This window comes from Crocodylus siamensis, chromosome 1, assembly GCF_052110815.1.
Source record: "Crocodylus siamensis isolate JL-2025a chromosome 1, ASM5211081v1, whole genome shotgun sequence".
NCBI classification, from domain to species: Eukaryota; Metazoa; Chordata; order Crocodylia; family Crocodylidae; genus Crocodylus; species Crocodylus siamensis.
In genome coordinates, this window is record NC_143395.1 from 130734275 (window position 1) to 130757550 (window position 23276).

Genomic DNA, 23276 nt, shown 5'->3' on the forward strand with positions numbered 1-23276 from the left:
TGGACTGTCACCCATGGCCTGGCCCAGCCCTGCTCACAGGGACCGCACAATGCGCTGAGCTGGGTCCTCCCTCCACAAGCCTTATGCACTGACAGGCCGAGCCTGTTTTATGGAGGCAGGAACTGGCTTGGCACAATGCGTAGCCCTTGTAAGCCGGGCTGGGCCCCAGGTCACAGCCCTGGGGCTGCCTGAAGCTGCACGTCCCCTGCTGGGCTGCACCCGCACCAAGTTGCACAGACAGCTCTGGCTCCGAGGTGATCAGGGATGTGCTGCGCTGCTGGGGGCTCCGGCCGCAGCAGGCCCCGAGTGCTCCACAGGCACTGCAGGGGTGAGTTGTGGGCCCTGCGGGGGGGGGAGCTGTAGGCCCTGCAGGGTACCCATACTTCCTGACCATCTGCCAACCCCCCCCACATCTACAGCTCCCCCCCACTCCCAGTCTCTACTTCCAGGGACAGCTCCTGGGTCACAGCCTTGCGCTACTCCTGCTTGCCCTGCAATGAGCAATAACTGCAACAACAGAAGCTGGGTATAGAAAATACCCAAAGTGCTAAAACAAAGACTTAAAATCCCTATAAAAGTGAGATGCAGACAAGCCAAGATGGGGAAGCCACTCTCTGCAACCTCATGGAGCATGTATACCCCTGCTCATATCCTCAATAAGCCTGAACCCTGCCACCCAGTGCTAATATTGAGCAACATCTCTTGGTAACTATAACATCTTACAGGAGTGGTTTTGTCTGTATGTCTGTGTCTGTCTGTCTGTCTGTATGCTTGTTTACGTCTGCTTGTTGGCGTGGTGTGTCCAAGCTTATGTATCTGCTTCATTTAATCAATAAATACAGCATTTTGCCTTATCCTCCTTTATAAGGTCTTGCTCGTGATTTGAGCAATTAGCAATTTGTGTAACACAAGGGGCACCATAGAGATGCATGGTCTGCAAGAGGAACATTCATGGTCATCTGGACACACCCATAAAGGCTGGGTTTCGTTTTATGAATCTGAAGAGATGTACATTTAATCCCAATGACTACAAGACTAATGAAACAACATCTTTTGATTACTTTTTGTCTAGTGTGCTGTGGTGTTTAAAACATATGATACAGCACATTAATGTATAGTCCAATAAAGTTATATTTGTTTTTCCTTCAATCTTAAACTGCATAATACAGCCGTAGGCTCCTAGCATATTAGTAAAACTTCTAGTTTCTTTTTAACTGGAGTAAAATGTGTTGTGTTGTATTTGTGGTGAAGCACCACAGCATCTGCACCCCCTTTCAAAATCCCAGATCTGCTCATACATTTGGTAAGAGGGATTCATATGCTTTTTCATAGCATTGGGCCAAATCTTTTATGTATATAAAAGATATATAAAGGGTGTGTGTGTGTGTGTGTGTGTGTGTGTGTGTGTGTGTGTGTGTGTGTGTGTGTGTGTGTGTGTGTGTGTGTGTGTGTGTGTGTGTGTGTGTAAGAAAAATCAATGCTGCAGTGCTGACCCTCCCTGTTCCATTCATGGCTGTGCAGATCACCTTCTCTCCCACACAGTCACATGACATGCTTGTAGCAACTATAGCTATTGCTTACATGGAAAAGTAGCATTAGGAAATAATGCATGCATTTGTTTTAGCTGTTTTTACTTCAAGCTAGGAAATGGATTTCTGTGGATTACTTACCCAACCTTAGTTACCCACTGTGAAATACCTCAAGTTACACAATTTACTTGAACATAAAATAGCAAATTTCAGTTCCTATGGGTAAATATTCATTTTCAATAGCAGCTATTCAATGTCCTGTCCTGTTATTTTGACAACAGCATGAAAATCATGCTATATTGAAATACTCCTCTCACCCTGCCCCTCTACAGATGCAAATACTATGTAATTTTAAACTCACGAGCAGGATGCTTTAAAGCAGGGGGTCACACATTATTTATGTGGCTGTAAGATACCAAGCACATTCCTTGACTGAACTTTAGGGACAGAGGCTGCTAGGGGAAGGTGGAAGAGGTGACAGTGGTTGTGACTCCAACTCTGAGCCCAGGTCAGGGCCAGAGCCAGGGTTTGATCTGCCGCAGCTGCCTGCCCCTCTCTCTCCACTCTCACCTTATATTCAAATCCAAGATGAGGGGCTTTTCCACCCCCATGTTGAATGGAGGGGAGCTGGGGGGAGGGAACTTGTCTTGGATTTGAGTAAATACAGGAATGTTATTGTGTGAATTCACAATGTCTGTTTTAAAACACAAGGGCATCCAGTCGTATTTTGTGTGATCTGGTGAAGCTTCCAGCTCTGTCAAATTTCTCTTCAAATGTAGGTAAACTTGTGGAGGGGAGGGCATGAAATACAGGGTTTGAGACACATGAATAGGTTTTGTCAAAGCCGCTACATAAAAAAAAAAATTTCAATTTGTAATTTTATGTTGTACCACTCCCTCTTCATCACCGTTGACCATGGAAAAGAGTCCAGAAATCTTTTCAAGAACTAAAGTGTAATTCCAGAATTTTGGAAATACAAATTCTGCAGATGTACTTATTGAAATCAAACTGAAAAGGGCCGGTCAGATCCTAGCTGACAAAAAATGGCAGAGAAGTCATCACAGTTATGACAATATATAACAGGAGAGAATGCGGTTTAAGTATTAAGTAAGTGTTTAAGTATTAACATGCAGTATCATTCTTTTTGTTGTTCTTGCAGAAAAAACGCCACAAAGCAACAAAAAGGGTTTGGAAAAACCAACTTAATTGATAAAGTTGCCATCTGTATTAAACATCCAGTGAATTAAACATAACCTTTTTCATGAATTTCATTATCTTTTGATCCAATTTTTCCTTGCATTTTTTTGGGTGTACCAACACACCCCACCATGCATATCCCAGCAAAAACACTTCATCCCTCTCCCTTGCACCAAGTAACAGCAAAAAATGAACATGAAAAATAATATTAAAAAAACTCTGTATTAATATTCACACCAAAGTGTATGTGTATATATCCATTAAAATTATGAACAATTCTAAATATATTTTATGTATCATACATATATTTATATGTATAATTACATATCCACAGATGTTGTCTTGCTGTGCTAAAGCCAGCACTTAAAGCAGAAACAGGTTTCACAATAGGACACCCATATAGGCATATGTACTGGCTGTTTGGTTTATGAATTTATTTACAACTTAACTATATAATAATAAATGATTACTGCTCTATTTTACAAATGTAATAGTAAAGGTTCAGGTTTGGTTTTTTTTTTTTTAAATACAAAGACTGCAAATGAATACATGAAAAAATTACACACCATGTACAGTATTTATAATTTATAAATGCAAAGTTAAGACCTCTTTAAATTATTGCACTTGCATATTTTTTTTTACAAAGAAGATATTTTTGTGTGTCATATATATATATAAAATCAACATTTTCAGTTTACTAGATGTTCTAAGTTTAAACGTTGTTACCTTGAAGTTCTTTCTTCTTCACAGAACTGCCCAACCTGAATTTTTAATATATATGAATCTACTCTACAAATCAGTTTGATCTACTCTACAAACCGGTTTATTACTCATTTTTTGATTTTTTTTTTCTTTTCTTTTCTTTTCTTTTCTTTTTTTTTTTATAGAGCATACACCCGTATTACAATCGAGCACAGTTTTTGGTCAGCAAACAGAGAGAAAAAAAAAACCGAAACAAAATTGACAAGTGCCTTTGCTACAGTAGGATGTATTACCTAAAATCTGAACAGGACTATTCTTATAGCAATGTGTAGGAAGTCATTTCCTGTCCTCAGAATAAGTATCCTGTACCATTTCACAGAATGACAACTAGATCACAGTGTTTTTAGGCAAATGCATTTCTTCCAGAGGGTCATAACAGTTTCAGCAGCTAACAACTTTTTCTTACAATGTTAATACTAAGTGGACTGAACAAAGTGATAAGGAGACTGGTGGATAACACCAACTGTTCTACTTTTACGTTTCAAACACAGCAAAATATCCTATTACTACTGTGCCATATGCAAACGTGTTATGCCACATGCCTCCTCATATCTATATTTTAGTATATATGCTTCACTAGAGAAACCCATCATTTATTCTAATATAATCATTCTGAGAAACTACTATCTATTTAAAGTGTGATTGCACCGTAGTGAATCATTACAGAAGAATATTAAACTCTCTAAAGAAAAGTTTAGTTTAATTACACAAGCAACTGAGTTTCCATCAAAGTTTTCATAGGATGTACAACGAATCAGATAAACTACCATGTTTAATATCAGCCTGTGCAGTCCAGTATTCAAGGACTGTATACATTTTCCTTATTCATCCTGTACATTTCAGATAGTATTTCAAGATGCATCAAGATGCATATTGCTGAATATGCACCCTTCCCATCTTAGTTTTTTATACCTTCAGAAAAGAAACACTGTTTAAAACATGGCTTCAAATAGTCCCTTTTCTGTGGCTGGGTTTAGGAAGGAGAAGGTCATTAGAACTTTAACGAAAACAATGCTGATTTGTGAGCAAAAGTACATGTAGTAGAAACTTCTAGAAAGAAAGATTTTTAGATATTCTCATTCATTTTGTGTGATTACATTTTTGAGGGATAACAAAAGGTGTGTCAAATGTTTAACTTCTCTATTTAAGAAGGCAGATCAAAAATTTTGAGCAGCAAAACCCTCAGTGTGGACTACAGACAAACAATTCTAACTTCTTGGTTTTGGGATGTTCAGTTTTGAAGTTACTTCTACCAAAAACCTTAGGTGCCTACTTCTGAACTCTCTAAGTTACAGGAGACATTGAATAATTGAAAAATTGGCTTATTATGACACTTGATGTTGTTGCTGTTGCCTAAACGATATGTAACCTTTGCAAGTTTTCATTCCTTTCCTATTGTCTTTCACCACAAAAACATGGGAACTGGTTTGCAAGCTGCAATGGAACTTGTATAATGAGAATATATTCTAAGTGGTTCAGAAAAATCAGTGGAAAGTAGCATATGAAGGCCTCATGCCAATAACTACTTTTTGTACATCCTAAATTTGTTAGGGGAAATATATTCTGTATCAGCATCAATACTATACATAAACATGTAAATATAGAGTGGTGATTTGATTGGGAAGGCATTTTAAATAACAGTATGCTAATTAGTTTAGATTTGAGAATCAACGACTGGAAGTCAGCCTAAGGCTTTTTATACACCTAAGTTACACACCAGAAACAGTGTGTAACTGAGAATATTTTGCAACACTGATAAGGCCAGAAAACGGAAAAGTAGTAATAACAAATTCTCTTAAACCAGATTTTCAGCTGAGTAGTTTTGGGGATTTGAATTCAAGCCAGATTATGCTTGAAATCACCATCACCTTGGAAAGCTCCCATGTAAACTAGTAACTCTGGAGCGCCTCCAAAGTCCTTTGTTTTGTACTTCCAAATGCTTTCTGTTAAACCAAAACTAGTGAGAGAGAACTCAGAGGATGCATTAAGCATGATTTTGTTTGTTCTACTTTGATAAAACTGCACCCATATATTTTGTTTTCCTTTCTAAAAGCACTGACTGATAAGTTATAGAGCATTTTTGCATTTGGTAATGTCAACGCACTAAAACTGCTTGCATTTTTGGCGGCCTGTATGTTTTAAATCTCAATTCTGCAAAAAGACTTGCCATAGAAATCCCAAACCTAAACCCTCATCGTATATTTTAGGTACTGCAAAGGCATATATATATTTGATTATGCTAACCTTCGGTATAGACATATAAACATATACTGACATGTGCTCGACCATAACAGAAGGCAAAACTCTTTAGAGACCCAGTCATTTAAATTTAAGAACAAATAAGGTGCATGCTTGTCAGATTAATACAGTACAATAAACCAACAGAATGGAGAAAGAGATCCCAGATAGTCTTTAAATCGCCAATGATAATATTAGTTGTGTTTATACTACAGTAATGTTATCACAGAACTATGACCAGACTGACATCACCTGGTAGCAGGTAAAAAGTTCTGTACTATACTGTAGCCAGGGTGATACAAACCAAAGAAATGCACTGTTTCCCAGTGATGGGGTGTAGTAAAGTTAGCTAGGTCTAGGTTCAGCTTTTATTTTTAAGCCAGCAAAGGAGAAATGCCGTGTATTACAACTTCACTAATATCCAAAGGAATGCACTGTCTTAAAAGCCTGATCCTGTAAACAGTTAGCCCTACATACTTAAAGTGAAGAGCATGCATATAGTTTGCAGAATCAGAGCCCTGAATCAGCACATGCTGTTGTCCATGGTATATTTAGCTTCATGTTTTCCAAATCAGCTTAGTAGTTCTAAATCTGAACCTGAAAACGATGAATGGGGTGGGGGGAGGAAGGGTGAGGTAAAGGTTTCCTAAACTTTTTTTTTAAATGGTAGTAAGAAACATACAATACTAGCATGCAACACAAAAGCTAATCAGTACAAAACACTTTTGATTTATAGTGGTGGTACCACAGCCACTTCTGGCAGACTCGGCTCTTCTGACAATGCTCTGGTTTCCAGAAGAAAATGTACCTTTGGAAATGTCTCTCTAATACCTTCTAACATACAACTCACCTTGTAAACTACCAATCACCAAGAAAAAAAAACAAGTACGGCCACTTGTCATACTAATAAATTAGGCAGGCAAAACTTCACTGCTTTGTTTAAACTTAGGCCAATTATTTTTGACAAAAAGGTCCAGTCTGAAATTATGCCTGCATCCATCTTGATTGGACTGGATCCAGTATTTCCATTGTTTAAATGGAGAAACTCTCTGTCTTCGTAAGTCATTACAAAGAACCGTAACATATAGTTAGTTCTTTTAATATTAAACTTGCATATGATAAAACCATTGCTCTGTGATGCCTAATAAGAGAATATTTGGAGCCTTTATCCTGGATTTTCTTTTTTTCTACAGCAAAGAAAAAAAAAGACTGTATCCTCAATAATAGTTACAGTCCCAAGGTTTTTGGCTAGAGTTCAAACTGATTACAAGTAGATCACACATAAACATTCACAATAGCAATGTGTAAAATGTTCTATGTATAGCCAAGAACTCCCAAGTGACACTGGTGTTAAAGCCAGCCACAGTACAGTATAATAAAAGTACCATTGAAACCCTTACTAGAAAGATACATTTTAAAAGTACCCCCTAAGATTCCCCCCCTTCAGTTTTAAATTAAGGCCTCAGGAACATAGCCCATTAGAAAAGGCCAGTCTCTTATATTCACAAGTCATAATCTTGCTCTGCTAGCCGATTCCAGAACAAGTGAGTCGTTAATCTTCTCTGTTCATAATGTGTCACCACTGCTGTAAGTCAGGAGACTGGCATACGGTCACCTAGCTGAGATAACTGCTTGGGTATCACCTCCTAGGCAGGTTTGCTTCCTAGTTAGCATCTGCAGGTTTTTTTTTCCTTCAAATAAAAAAACCCCAACAAATAAAGAGATGCTTTTAGGGTGAAAGCACTCTGTCACTGATGTTTAGTCATCAATCTTCACAGGAAGTGAATCCGAGGTTTCAGGGGCGAGTGACTGGGAAGGAAACCATATAAAAGCTTCCTCTCCTCGTGTCACTTTCTCCCATTGATTGAGATTTTCCCTGGAGATGGGGAAGAAAGAAAAAAAAACGTTAATAAATGTAGTCATTTTGTAAGACTTCCTTCTGTATTACACCTTTGGAAATAGTGTTACACAGTATGTAAACACTGGTCCATACTGAAACTTGTATCAACAGTGCACTATTTCATCTTGTTTTTTTCAGGTACCTTCAACCTAGGTATGGTCGTGAATATTGGCCATCTGTACTGGCTATCAGCAAGACCATGAAGCTGCCAAATTTGCCACAGAATTTACCCTTTGCTTCTGGCCTGGACTACAGAAGCTGTTTCCATAAAAAAAAAAAAAAAATTCCCATCCCTCATAGATAATTTTAAAAATATGAACCATTGGACCAACACCTGCTGAAGTCAGTGAGTAACTGAAAACATAGCTCTTCAGAGATGTGACCTGTCCCATATCTAGACTTGGCAGGATTCAATTTTTATTGACAAACATCAATAAACATCAATTTCACCTGATACTCAAATATAGATGGAAAAATATTTCCATCAGTAATCACTGAAATTTACATAAAGGATACATAAAAAATAATATGGGATGGAGGTAAGGAAATCCAGGGCAGGGGGGGTGTGGTGCATGTACACTCACTCACTCACTCTCTCACTCAATCAGAGCAGCTGCTGCAGGAGCTGGGGGTCATGCAAGTAAGGCTGTGTTGTAGGAGCTGGGGTCCTGGGAGCCCAGTACCACTGGCACCTAGCTCATACTGTCCAGGTCCCAGCAAGGGCAAGGGCTGAACTCCTTCTGAGGCTGGGCCAGGCTCTATGGGAGTTTGGCCCCTACTCAGGCTAGGACCTGGGCAGGCACTTGCCTTCTAGGCTGCTACCTGCCCTGCCCCTCCAACCCTGCTTCCCAGCGCAGCCTTACTGGCACAGCCCCCAGCTCCTGTAGTAGTGTGTGTACGCACGTGTGCATGTGTGTGTCAAGCTCCCATAGGGCTCTGTGGTGCTGTTCTGAATTCCAGGACGTACTGCTTTATGGATGAGGATAGATACTTTCTGCTTGTATAAAGGTATACTTTATCCATTTATGGATATTTATTTTTTTATATTACTAAACTGTCTGCCCTAATTTTGCGCAATCTGGAAAATTTAAATTAATAAAAATCAAAATAAATGCTTTAAAATAAAGATCAATTTTAGCTCTCAAAATAATAATAGTAAAATATCAGGTTCTACCAAGCCTCACTCAGGTCTCTATAGATCGATGCAACAGCATAGTTTGGCCTTTTCTGAAGTTGCCAGAGAATCCTCAATTTTTTGCCATGGAGCTTGCTTCTTTGGAAACCACAACAAGCTACAGTTCCTTATAAAAATTTCTGCTTTAGGGCAGTGTAACAATACAATTCTGCTGCCAGAATAGCGCATGTTACCTTTCAGACACCTATGTTTTCGTATAAATCCATCACCTTCAAAAAGACGACTGTTCAAACAACAGTTATGTTTATGTCTGTAATCCCCACCCCCCTTGAAGCACAGGGTATCCATTACCATATCATACGGGCCTATTCTTTTAAGTCATAAAAATGTCAAACAGCAGAAGCTGAAAAAAATATGGAGCCAGATTCCCACCAGGTGCAAACTGGCATCGCTCCAGTGGCTTAAATGGGGCAGTGCTGATTTACAATAGTCGATGATTTGGCCCATGATGCTTATATATGGCTAAAATCTGCCATTTGGTTATTAAATGGTATGAGAGAGAGAGAGAGAGAGAGAGAGAGAGAGAGATATCAGATCTAAGTGGTGTAGCAAGGCTCTCACAGCTTATGTGACAAAGCTTCACTGAAATACTTGGTAAAATGCAACTAAATCAACAAGATGTCCTAGTTTTAAGTTGGGAGTGCAGGGAACAGGTAGTAACACCATTTGGGAGGAGTAGATAAAGCCTAGCAAGGATGGCTTGAGTCACCTAGAACTCATAAAAAAACAGAGCTTCACACTTGCTAGGAGTGCCAGGATGGAAGCTGTGCTCTCCTGTAGCTCTCTACCTTCTCCCTCACTTTAAGCCTCTCCATGATGCTGCCTCATTCTCTGCCCATAGAGTTCTAGTCCTGCAGAAATTAAGTGATGGGCAGATGGGGTGAGAAGCTGAAAGTTGGCAAGAAAATTGGATATAATTGAATATAACTGATATAAAACAATTTGGGTGTTATCTTGGCCACAGGTAAATGAAGGTATGTTCCACAGTCCTTTTCAGGATCAGAAAACCATGTTTTCTGTGGACCCAGTTTATCATATATGACAAATATAGGAGGTACCAGACAACCAAACAACAGTGGAAGAAGAGGCATGTGGTACAAATCTGGAAAGATACCGAGGGTTGTAGGAATAATACGACAGAAGCCACTACTCCCAATTCACTAGCCATCTGTAAACAAGAAGACATCTCAGGGAGCCTCCCAATGGGGTCAAATCATCATTTGCTTAAGCCAAACTGATAGAAAGCTGTTAGAAAATTTTGTTTGAATTTAGACAAATCACTGCCTCCCCTTTTATCCCTCAAATAGGTATATTATCCCAGATGTGACTGTTCTGGTGTGACTAACAGATATGCAGTCCAGAACTCACTAGTGGAAGTGATTCCACACTAATACGTAAGTTGTGTCTTTGACCTGAACACATTAAAAAAAATTCTTTAAACTCAGTAACAAACTAAATTTATCATAGGCAAAAGGTTATCAAAATGCAAAAGGGGAATAAAACATTAGAAAAAGAACGACTTCTAGAACAGTGGTACTCAACGTTTTTGGCTAGCGGGCCAGATAGGCAGTGCCCTGTTAATCTGTAGGCTGGAGCTACTCTGTGTTCTCAATCTGACACCTGGGTAGTCACAGTATGACCCCATCCAGCCTGGCCCCAACCTAGCCCCGTAGGAGGAAAGGGGGCTTAAGGCAGCCTCAGCGTGGCTCTGCAGAGGGGGAAAGGGAGAGGTGAAGGGGGCTTGACCCACTACGCACGACTCAGGGTTTGGAATTTGGCAGCAGGGGAGCGGTGGCTGTATTAATTGCCACCACTTCCCTGCTGCCAAATTTCCAACCCATGGGAAGCCTCACAGTCCAGAGATGGCTCTGTGGGCCATATCTGGCCTGAAGGCTGGAGGTTCAGCACCCTTCTTCTACATTGGAGACAGGACTGACTACATATTGTTAAAGGTGCAGAAGGTATAATTCATTTGTTTGTTCACTCACTAGCAAAGTGTTGGCTCGTAGGTGTTTGGAATAAATATCTACAGGCTCGCCAAGTAAAAAACTTGATACTAACATGAGGTCCTTGCTATTTCTTAGGATTATAGGAAAGCAGGGCTGGAAGGACCCAAATGGGATCATTCTATTCAGCCACCTCCTCAAGGCAGGATCATCCTTGACTAAACCATCTGAGTCAAGCATCTATCTAAACAGCTGTTCAAAATTTCCAGGGATGGAAATTCCACAACTTCTCTTGGAAGCCTGTTCCAGTGCTTGACCACCCTTACAGTCAGGAAATTCTTCCTAAGTTCCAACCCAAATTTCATCTGCTGCAGCTTGAGGCCATTGCTCCTTCCCCTAACTGTCCTTTATGGTCACAGAGAAAAAGTCTATCTCCAACCTCTTTGTAATCACTAATCAGGTACTTGAAGACTGCCACTGAATCCCCACTCAATCTTCTCTTCTCCAGACTAAACAATTCTCGTTCTTTCAGCCTTTCCTCTTAAGTTACACTTCGCAGGTCTCTAATTATTTTTCCCGTTAGACTCTTTCCAATCTGTTCACATCTTTCTTAAAGTGTAAGGTCCAAAACTGGACACAGTATGCCAGGTGAGGACCCACCTGTGCTGAAGAGAACAGAAAAACTGCTTCCCTTGATTTGCAAGAGACACCTCTGTTAATGTTTCTGTTGGTATTAATTTGCAGCATGTGTTTCATTCCAAAGAACTCAAGGAGACAGCATCTTAAATGCTGTATTCTAGAAACTAATATACATTATTAGTTTAATAGTGATATCAAAATAATTCATTTAGCACCTGGAACAGCAACAAATGGAAATGAGATTGTAATGTGAAAGTCATTTGCCACTTTAGAGCCAAATGAGGCACAGGTCTAGTTATCTGATGATCCCTGGGGAAGCTCAAGACCTGCAGAGCAAGCCACATAATTCTGACAGTCAGAGGGGACCATGTTACTGAACTATGAAATCTCTTATCAGTGTCCTCCTATTCTGAGCACAGAGCTCAAAGTTTACTGTTCAGCTTTCCCAGTTACAATTTAGGAGCTCTGCTGCTGCTGGAGCTTCACTCATGCAGTGCCTAAGCTCAGGATCACAGAATTGGTGGTTCCTTCCAATGATGACTGCAGTTTGTGAGGAGACCGTTCCATCTTGAGGAAACCCTAAAATGTGCTCCTTATAAAGTTCAGAAATTTAGTATAACCATGGTCTAAATGTGGGGACTGTATGGGACCTAGAAGTAAAGAGTGTGACTTAACTAGTGCTTGGATGACTGAGTTTTGATTGTAGTTAACAAGGGCTATTCCCAAATTAGTAATTAAGGCAAGGTAGCTTTTAGAAATAAAACTAGTATATCTTAGAATAAGCATGACTGCTGAGGCAGACAACACCTAGATAGTCAATACAAAGTCACCTGACTGTTGTTGATTCACACAATACATACTGGTTCAGAGAAAACAAATTCTTCAAAAGATGTTTGCATTTACTCTGCAAGGTTCTATGCTTGACCATCAGAGATGCAGGGCACCACTAATTCCCCATAAGTAGACAAGCAGGGGTAGATCTACACTGCAGAAAAGCCTTGCCTGGATTCGAGTAGCGGCTTGGAGCAGGGCAGTGGGTGCAGCTCCAGTTCTGGCCCTAACCCAGGCCAAAGCCCAAAGCTGGAGCTGCAGTTGCTAACTACCCTGGACTGGGGCCAAAGCTGCAGCCACCACTGTTTCCTGGCCAGAACTACCAGTGCTGCTGCTGCCTGGTAGGGCCAGGGCCTGAACCACCATGGCTGCTTGGCTGTGGCCAGGGCTGGAGCCACCACATGCTCTGTGACCCCGAGCCACAGCAGCTGCAAAGGGTAAGCAGCAGCAGTGTGGAGGGAGATATGCACTGTCAGGGGGATCATGTGGTGGGGAGGACAAGCTTCAGGGGTACACGCACTGGCAGGGTGCAAGTGGAACGAGCAAGGCACAGGAGGAACAAGGGGCAGGAGTTATGCTATCACAAAAAGCAAATGTTAGGAATTATTAAGAAAAGATCTGTAAACAAAACAGAAAGAACCATTATGCCCCTTTATAAATACATAGTACATTCACACTTTGAATACTGTGCCCAATTTGGGTCCCACACCTCAAGAACTAAAGGAAGTTCACTGAAGGGCAACAAGGATGATGATCAGTGGTACAGAACGGCTTCCATGTAAGGAGAGACTGGACGAGGCTAGGCATATTCAGTTTAGAAGAGAGATGCTTGCGGGGGAGGGGGCAAGATAAGGATTTACAAAATATTAAATGATGAAGAGAAAGTAAATACAGATTTATTATTTACTCTCTCTCATAATACAAGAGCCATGAGAAAACCTTGGTCATACCTGTTTGCTCTCTCTTTCAGTATTCACTCTCTGCCACTGTGTGACAAGATACTGGGGCAAGACGGACCTATGGTCTGACCCAGTAAGTAGTATTTCTTATTTCACTTGCACCCCAAACCCAGCCCCTGCCAATTGCACCCCACTCAGTGCTTTCCCTGCTGCAGTGATGGAAGGAACAAATTTGAGATGACCCTCCAGTAATTAGATTCTATGCAAGAAAATTAATTAGAATAAATTTAGAATATTCTATGTAAATAATCTAATCATTGGGGGCGGGGGGCAGTTGTCTAAAATTCAAAGTGAACTTGGGTTGGGTAAATATGGTAGTTATAAGACTAATCTATGACCAACTAACCTCTTACTACTCTTGGATAACTAAATTACCAAGTTTCTTTAGTCTTTCATTACATGGCAGGTTTTCTAGACCTCAAGCCATTCTTTTAGCTCTTTTCTGAAGTTATAGTTTGTAGCATCCTTTATTAAATGTGGACTCTAGAAAGTAGAATTCATATTTTAGTAATGGTTTAACTACCATATAGGAAAATAACATCACATCCCTACTCATGTTTGATATTCCTCTCTCTGCCTCTACTTGCAAGGGTCACATCAACTTTCTTGGCTATGGCACTATATTAAAAGTCTGTTTTCAGCTAATTATTAGCCAAGACCCCAAAATCAATTTCTGAATCACTATTTTCCAGGGTATAGTCCTCCGTTTGGGTAATATAACTTGCATGCTTTCTCTCTTGGATGTGTGATCTTGCACATGGCTTTAAGTACTGCCGTATTCCAGATATAGCATGACAACCACTTGAGATGGCTGATTTTTAATGACATTCACTTTAGTAATAACATTCTGAAAGTATATCGTCTTACTGAATCTATAAAGTTGCCAGACTGCCAGCTCCAGAGGCACATGACTTGAGCTCCATTTGAACTGGCAGCCCAGTCGCAATGCTTTATTTTTTCTTTTATTTAAACAAACCTGCTGAGCAATTCTCCAAAAGGTCTGGCCTTTTGTTTCTGGCATTAGGAAATGAGTCTGAAGCCTCCAATCCCAAAGGGATTGTGACATAAGGTCCCACTGAGAGAAACTTAGCACAATAATGAAAACTATGTTTAAGGAGATAGGACCATCTGGAACAGGCACAAATAGGACTGAGTCCCAGAATTATATCTGGGTCGCTGATGATCTCACATGGATATGCATAAAAGGTGAGAATGAAGAGAGGTCAAATTTCTTAGGAGTTAGAGGAGATAAGACAGAAGGAGAGATGCCTCATTATGCTTGCCAGTTCCAGAAGCAGGTAGGAAGAAACAGAATGAGAACAGATTAGCCTGGAAAGGTTGAGAATAAGAAGGTGCAGACAGAAGTGTAGCTCCCCACTTTAACTGAGAACGCTTTTCAGGAAGTGGCCTGAATCTAACAACCCCCAGGATCAAACAGAAGTTCCTATTGGTTCCAGGGGAAGGGGATTCTAGCTGCTGGCTGCAGTCTGTTTCCCCTAGCAATGGTCCCTCCTTCCTCCCAGCCTGTCTCTGTTTTCAGAATGGGAAGGGGGAAAAGGGAGAAGAGGGAGCTCATTTTAGGGGTTCCCCAGTTGGCACTGAAAACATGCTGAACCCAGCTCGGGCGCCAGGAGGCAATGCAAGCACAAGTTACAGATGATGGTGTTTTGGAATGTCTTCATCTGACCTCTTCATGCAACAAGGGTTCAGATGTTTACCTGATCAGCCATTTTTGAAGCAATCTGCAGCCATGCACTTGTGTTTGGTCATGGCTATAGACCACTTTGGCTGTCAGATAGGTTAAAAACTGTCACTTCTGTCTGCACCCAGAGTTCTGTGGAGGCAGAGCGCACCAGAGGGAGTGAAAGTGAGCAAGCGAGTGCATGCTAGAACACATTAGTGAGTAAGTGAGTCTGTTGAGTGTCAGGGATAGCCCTATTACAACCAGGTCCACAGTAGTAGCAAATGTGTAATCTCACAAAGAACTGAATAAAGTGGATTTCTTTTTGTCATGTTATAGAGTCCTTGTAACCAGAAGAGAAAATCCTAGTGGTTCAAAGACCTGGAAAATGAGGACAGCTTATGTGCTGGTTTACTATGCAAGAGGATGAAACTTCTGTTTAGCTAGATTCAGGGACCTAACAGGCAGAATACAAGAAAGATGAGGTGACAGTAGAAGTGTAGGGAAAAAACTACATTAATTCCTTAGTGTCGTGAATACGTCTGGCTGGAATATTTTAACAAAATGTTTTTCTGTTGTTCGTGGAGAGCACCAATTTGCTGGATCCAAAATCTTGTGTGGAATTGTCTTGGTTTCAATGAAACTTTTGGTGTGAAAGTCTTCTTGAGTCCAGGATGGACTTTCTAGTCAAAATGAAAGAGGAAGCAAACGCACAAAAAACATAACCACCCCAGAACGCCCAAGAAGGAACTTGTTTTTGCTGGAGAAGACACAGAAACAAATTCTGCCCGACTCGAAACGGAGTTGAACCTGTATCTTCTGCATTCCAAATGAGTACACTTATTACCATATTATTGACTATTTTTGGGTAATTCTTTTTTCTTCCTGCTTTTAAATAGAAGGTTTTGAAAGGTCTTGCTTTCTCCTATCGCAGAACAAAAATCAAATGCCAAAACTTCAACATATTTTGAGAAGCAGAATTCTTGTTTTCCAGCCAGCACCATGGGAGTAAAGCAGAAGTAGCCAGAGTGAATCCGAGTTGCACTGGGCTAGACGAAAGTCGTTAACTAGGGACATGTAACCACTGAACCTGTTTACCTCTAGGTACTTTTCTCCTCAAACACATTTTAATGAGCTGCCTCTGTGGACCTTTGTTAACTTACCCTAGCTACCAGTTACTCTGGAGAGATGAAAACATTTGCATGAGAAGAATATTTATGTTTGTCTGCATTCAATATCTGAAATTTGGTGCCTTTATTTCCAGGCATATGCACAGTATGTACGCAGTGTCTCAGGCAAGATGTAGGCTGTGCAAAAACAGATGCTGCAACTCACCTGCAGGCTCGTAGTAGTGGCCCAGTAGGAGGGAAGATCTGTGTGAGAGTGGTGTAACATGGGATGGCTACCGCATTATAGAACCCAATCTGTGAAAAACAGCAGGAAAAATGTTGAATGAAGCCAAATTATGACACTGAAAATTAATAGAAAATATGCCCCTAATTTGTCTACTGCATTTATTTACTTAGTATTTACCATGGGGATTTGTACTTCTGTATACCACTGTAGTATTCAAGTACCCTCAGTGTAAAGTCAGTAGTAATAATTAAGTCCATAGGGGTCTTCAAGGAATTTCTGGAATGCTTCCCTTTTCAATGGCTCATTTATACTATGGCTCTTACTGTAGCTACTAATGCCATAGCTGAACTTAGTGTTAGCAACAATCAGAAGTTTCACAAATACAGGCAGTGAGGAGGAGCCAAATTCAGCCCTATTTTGATTTAATTGATTTCAATGCAATTCTAAAAGAGATATCTCTGCACAGTGTACAGATCAATATCACTGGAACCACAGTATTTAAAATACTTTCTTTTCAGCCCTGGAAATAAGAGCATTTTCATTTTCGGCAAAATACGTATCAGACTGGACAAACTATGCCAAAATTTAATTAAAAGCCAATTCATGGAAAATCTTTGGGAGACTTCATTTATGACCAAAACAAATGCACTTTGTATGCATTTTAAGTTTTATTTTGTTTGCCCTGGACATGGGCTCCTCAAACTGGCACTTTACATTGCATACATCCAAACATATGTCCCTATTTTAAGGTCGACTGGAGCTGGATTAAAAAACTTCCTTAATTCTGTTTTACAAACCAATGGACATGCAACATATTATAGGGACTTAACAGCTCAAATCAAAGTGCCAAAAATTATGTGAGTGTTTAGAAATGTTCTTCTATTGACTCTCACAGAGAGCTGCATGTCTATGCTGATATCACAGCAGCGACAGCACTGTAATGAAGGCATACCTGAGCTGGTACTGCTAGTTGTTTAGCTACAGTGGCATGAAGCTTAGCACCAGCTGCAAAATCAACCTAACAAGTAGGTAAATTAAACACTATGGGCCTGTGCTCTCGGGTGGAAGGGGATGTGTTTTGATTAGAGTGACCCTCAGGAGCGGCTCTAATTAAAATGCCCACAGTGTCTCGTGTATTCATCATTGTACACTTCAAAATGGTGGTGGGGCACTTTAACTGAAGCTGGCTTGATGAGCTTTAATGCTGCCATTTAAAAATGGAGGGATGCTGAATACACATGATGGTGAGGCTGCTGGAGCGTTCTAATTAGATTAATTAATTGCTTGACTGGTCCAATTAATCAACTCTGCTTCAACATTTTCTAATGCCATGTTGGAGCAGGCATCCCATGTTGTTGTCACTAAACAACAAGTGGAATCTAAGCTAGTTAGTTTAAATGCAACACAAGTACAACACAGACAAAAGGTACTTTTGAAATGACACTTTTCCAAAGGCATTTTGGAAAACAGCTAAAACTCCTAAAACACTTAGGTGCTTTAGCAAATGTTTCTTTGCACTTTTTCAGACATGAATGAGTATCATGGTAAAGCCATAATTAGCACTGAACCTGTTTTTTTAACTTGCCCAGAGTAATTGTTTTTAAAAGCAAATCAATTTGTTTCAGTTGTAGCTGAATAAGACTACACATGTAACTGAAAATTAGATTTCTGAGAAATGTTCCAATACTCTGGAGCATGTGGACTGTTCTTGCTAGAGGAATGTGCTTAGCTATTTGCTGGCCAATGGACCAAGAAGCAGAACCCAAGTATAGGGCTTCTGTTGCAGTGACCATGGATTCAATGCTCAAGGGAAGGCAGAAAAAAAAGCAAAGGGTTCCAGCTCTCAGAGCAGAGACTGTCACTGGTCAGTGAACTGCAATGAGTAGTTTCTGCAAGGGATGCAGACTGGGCAAAGTATCTGAATGAGAGGAAGGGAGAGGTATAGCACATTACTGTTACACTAAGGGAACTAAAACAGAAAAAATATTTCCAAATTCTTCTGTCCCCAAAAGGATACTTCTAAATGTCATTATTGGTTGATTAAGGTTTTAAAGCCACATTTTAGATCTTTATACCAATATAGGCTCCCAAGTTCCTTTTGTTTTACCTTAAAAGCACTGACATTAACTGTCATTGGCTTTTACAGAATTATGCCAAATTATTAGCTAAGGCTACTTTTATAGAACTGTAACACTGTAAAATCTTACCACTTTGCCAGAACACTGCTGTAATACATGAGAAATAACGCAACTAAAAATAGATATTTTGAGAGTCTCTTTTCTGTAATTTTCTTACCTACTTTTCTACTAGAAATACAAATGGTAATGGGCAGAACACAGAGAGAGCATGGCAGAAAGAGACTGGCAATAATTATAGCTGAATTTGTAGAGAAAATAACATTACGTTTTAAATGGAAATATACTGGGGTGAACGCTCTTTCACCCCATCAAAAACTCTATACAAATGTAGGTAGAGTAGATATACTTTACTATGGTGTACCTCTCAAGATGTCTAAACCAACCATAATATGAGGAAAAATTAAAAAAAAAAACAAATACAGGAAAATTGCTCCAGGTTTCTCTTTGGTTAACAGCCTTGTAATAAATGTAAGAATTTTATAAAGTCATTGCTGTTTCTTTGTCAGTCATGAAATTAGGAGAAGGGTGATACATACGTTAATAGGAAATTGAAATCCCTATCTACAGTTGTCTTCTAAATTATTAATCTATTACAAAATCTTCTTGCAACATTTTTCATATTATGTTATATTTTCCACTTTGCCTCAAATACTATACTCTTTTACAGTAAATATAATGCCAGGTGATATTTACATGCTTAAAATCAAAATTTTCAAAGGGCCACTAAAATGAGCAAGTACCTCAAATATGTGTGGGTGTATGGGTGTATGCATGGGATATGTACACAAATATAAAATGCATCAGGTAGCTGGCTAGTTTTGATATGCAAATAGCTGGGTCCTTGATTGTTTTTTAGCTGTTCATATTTGTATGTGTAAAGCCAAGTTTAATGAGCAAGTCAGATAATTGTGCTAGCTCAGGATACAGTGGGACATAAGCTTTTTTACAGGTGCGTATTACAGAACCTTTGAAATCTACTCCTATACCTATATCCTGGACAGTTCATTCAGTAACCCAGGTTTTGAATTTCCAAATCCAGTATCTATAGTTATTTAAAATTCTAACATAGATGCATCAGCCTAACATTTCATATCATTTAAAATCACAGATCCATGGGGTGCCCTGCTGTTTACTTTTTCCATCCCCAAAACTGACCATTCATGCTTACTCTTTGTTTTCTATCCTTAAGCCAATTTCAAATCCTTGAGTAGACCTTCTATAACTACCTAATGTCATTAAGAGCCTCTGATGGGGGACCTTGCCAAAGGCTTTTTTGGAAGTCCAGATATAGACTAGAATTAATAGAATTTATAGAATTTACCTCATTTTACAGAGAGTGTCAGAAATGTTGAGCATTTTGTTAAAGGTCTTAGAGTGAGTCAATAGTTAAAATCAGGATCTGAGCCCAGGTATCCTGATTCTTAGTCTTTTACTTGATTAAATGTACTGTTCCTTCCCTCCTACTGAAATAAACTGAGATGCATCTTCAACTCTGAAGCACCTAGCACATACAAGAAACTACAAACTGGGTTCTAAGATAAACTATAAAGTTCCAATTTAAGATATCCTATTGACCTACTAGACACCTATCCCTAATTCAATCCATTGCTGTTATTCTGTTCCTTTCTTAAAGGAAAAATATTTAAGGCAGACTGCAAACTACATATGAAATAATTCATGAGTTAAAGTTTCATCAGATATTAAATGCTTGATAATTTTCCAGATACATTAAATTTATCACTCTCTCTCCATCCATTCATTTCATATTTTTCTTTAAAAAAAAGTCAGTGATATTTATCTTTTCAACAATTCATTCCTATTACAAATAGGTCTTCCAACTTCCAGAATTTGAGGTATTTTTCTTTAAACATTTCTTCATTATTTGCTTATAAAATAAAGTAGGTGTATGGAAGAAAAGAATGCTTATGTTCCCTATTCAAATAAGAATATACAAAGCAACAATTACCTAATCAAGAAACTACAATTTTTCAGAAGTTGCAACTTCGCAGACTTTGTAGTACTCTAGGGCATTATCAATAGGAGGAAGACTATAAAAAAAATGATAGAAAAATCCCAAATAACAGTATTCTGAATACAAGAATACCTAGAGGCACTACACTAGCAAAATTTAATCAGAAGATGATCTCTACATTTCTTGTACAAATCAGGTTTGTGATTTCACCAACAAGGTATTCTTCTTCTAAGTCATTCACAAATTCAGCCCTAACTACAAGTAGTAAAACAGTGACATAAAAGATGTGAAATCACGAAATAGTGTACTTTTGTCCTTCCAGTCATGTCTGTGAGGAGGAAAGTGTTATACTTTTCATGCAAAGTGTGATTGTCAGCATGACAAAAGTCCTAACAGTCATAAAAATATCACATCTCACTAAAAAATTACATATCATAACTTCTACCAAAATATTAAATATGTACATTCTGCAAAACATTAAGAAACATTTCATTTCAAGCAGGTAATTCATACTTGGCCCTGAGGGACTTCATCCTTCTTGTCTCTGTCCATCATGGGTATAGGCTGAATACCTATCTTCTTCATTTCATCACCCTGAAAAGAAAGTAAGAAGAATGGAGAGAACAGGGTCAAACATTCCCTGAATACCTGAAGATGTCCCAGAAAAAATGTCATGCCTGAAATCAAAACGTGCTTCTGATTTATACTGTATTTTAACCCAACCCAGGTCTGTCCAACTGGCAGTCCATGGCCTGCAAGGAGTTAAATTACGACCCTCTCCCACCAAGCTCCTGCCTGGTCACTGCTCTCCCATCACTCTGGCTGCAACAACAGGAGTCTCTGGGCTCCTCCCCGCTCCTCTAGCTACTGCTCCCTGCCCCCACTCCAGAGTGCTGAGCAGTACAGCAGCATGGGGAGGTGAGGGTGAGCCTGGGGTCCAAGGTGCGGCGGGGGGGAACGACAGTGGTCGCAGGTGCACAGGGCAGCAGGGTGAGGGAATGGGTCACAGGCACGCGGTAGGGCGGGGGCAAGAGGAGGTCTGCTGCCATGTTGTGCACTGGGAGAGGATCACAGGTACAGTGCGGCAGTGGGAAGGTGCATCTGTGGGGTGTGTCTCCGGGGGGGGGGGCAGGGTTGAGGGGTTGGCTTGCCCTGATGTGGTCTGCAGGGCAGGCAGTCCCCAGTGCTGCCACCTGTCAAGTGTGTGGCCTCCAGCTGCTTGGAAGTTGGACAGTCCTGTTTTAACTTAGATATCTAGAATTAAGCATGCCACATAATAACATAAGACAGAATCTCAGGAAACTGTAACAAGGGGTCTTTTTACAACATGAAATACTCAAACAATAATGCAACCAGCCACTGCGGGAAATTAAGTGTACACTGGAGTTGTGATATACTTTTATTTGTTTTTGATTAGGCTATCCATGATTAAAGTCCTTGTATAAATATAAAGGACAAGGCACTGATAAATGATTTCCAGTTCTTCCTACAATCATTTATATCTCTCTCAAAATCTTTTACCTATGTAATGCCTCATAATATAATTATCCATCTTACCAAACCACCCCATAGCCCCCCTTAATCCACCAGTTCAGTAAAAAACTAAGACAAATATATTAGTTTTGCTACATGCCCTAAGTGCCAAGGAACCCAGTTTCTTTGTGATTAAAGGGGAGTAGTAACTTTCAAGGTATAGGTATCCACATAGACACTGCCTGCTAAGCCACTTCCTCCTCTTTCAATACAAGAAGTGTTAGCCAATGTTCTTATGACCATCAGAACTTTTTCAGTATCATATGGGGAAAAGGGCAGTACTTGTCGTAGGCAAAACTCACTATTTCTAAGCCAAAAACATCACCCTAAATTCTACCCAGGACTGAGGAAAAGCCCATGCATACTGTTGATTGAGCACAGTTGCAACATCTTCTGGCATAACCACTACTTAATATGCATGGAGCCATTTTCTGGACTGATTTCAAGATGCTCAATGGCCTTATGACATTACAGCATGTATAGGACATTGCAGAAAAATTTAATTTCAGGGTAAAAGAAACATGTACAGCCACAGTGGACATCCGGAAACAGCAGGGGTGACCTTACACTGCACACCTGAGTAAGATACACCGGGGAAGCAATCTCAGCATAAGTGTTAATACAACCTGTCGTTGCCTGGCTCCTAGTCTCAAAAAAAGAAAATAACTGGAAGAGCAGGTGCAGCTGTGCTGCTACTGCAACCACTACCCAATGTCTGATGGACTCTGCTGTCTTTTATTGCAGATGTGTGCAATCCTCCCTTGTCAGAGACCCCCAGCATAACACAGGCTACCTCCTGGAGACTTCAGATCTCTGGGGGACAGAAAAATGAAAAAGCTCGCTTTAAATATTCTATGTTTATAAGCTTACATAAGCTTAAATAGCTTATACATAAACACAATTCTGAAGCAGCGTATAGTAAGATACTCCACAAATAAAAGTGAGTGCAGAGTGCAATTTTGAATATTGGCTTCTTCCTTGGCAATGACCTTGTGATACAGCCAAAAGATGACAGACTTTAAACTATAATGTTTTTATATTCAAAAAACCTATCTGGGGTGCATGACTGAATTTTACTTATCTTGGACTTTGGGCATGTGTGATTTGATTTAGGGGGGCAGCAGAGCTTGTAATCCCAGTGTACTTAGTCAGCACAGCTGATACAAACTTTGAAAGGGTCTAGAAACCCTTTATCTTTGATAAAGAAGTAGCTGGCTCCAAGTCCTAAGGGACAATACAGAGAGGCCACCTGTATCATAAAATGTATTAATGAGATTGAATAACTGAAGGCAAAAGGGTGGCACAAAACACTCTGCATAGCTCTGTGTTTCACCTAATCAGCTGATCTTTCATGTATCAATCTCTTTGTCCACAAGCATTAATTATGTTCAGAAAGGAAA

At 39.9% G+C, this 23276-nt stretch overlaps 1 protein-coding gene across 1 annotated transcript in view; it reads right to left on the bottom strand.

Annotated features, from left to right (window-relative positions):
- Window positions 1–2929: 2929 nt before the first annotated feature.
- Window positions 2930–23276, bottom strand: part of PDE10A (phosphodiesterase 10A) — a 606111-nt gene continuing 585764 nt past the window's right edge. The window contains exons 23-25 of the mRNA XM_090042732.1: window positions 20857–20937; window positions 16213–16301; window positions 2930–7602 (exon numbers count right to left, since the gene is read on the bottom strand). Coding sequence (XP_089898858.1) covers window positions 7485–7602; window positions 16213–16301; window positions 20857–20937 — 288 coding nt within the window. The 3' untranslated portion in view covers window positions 2930–7484. The remainder of the gene's footprint in view (window positions 7603–16212; window positions 16302–20856; window positions 20938–23276) is intronic.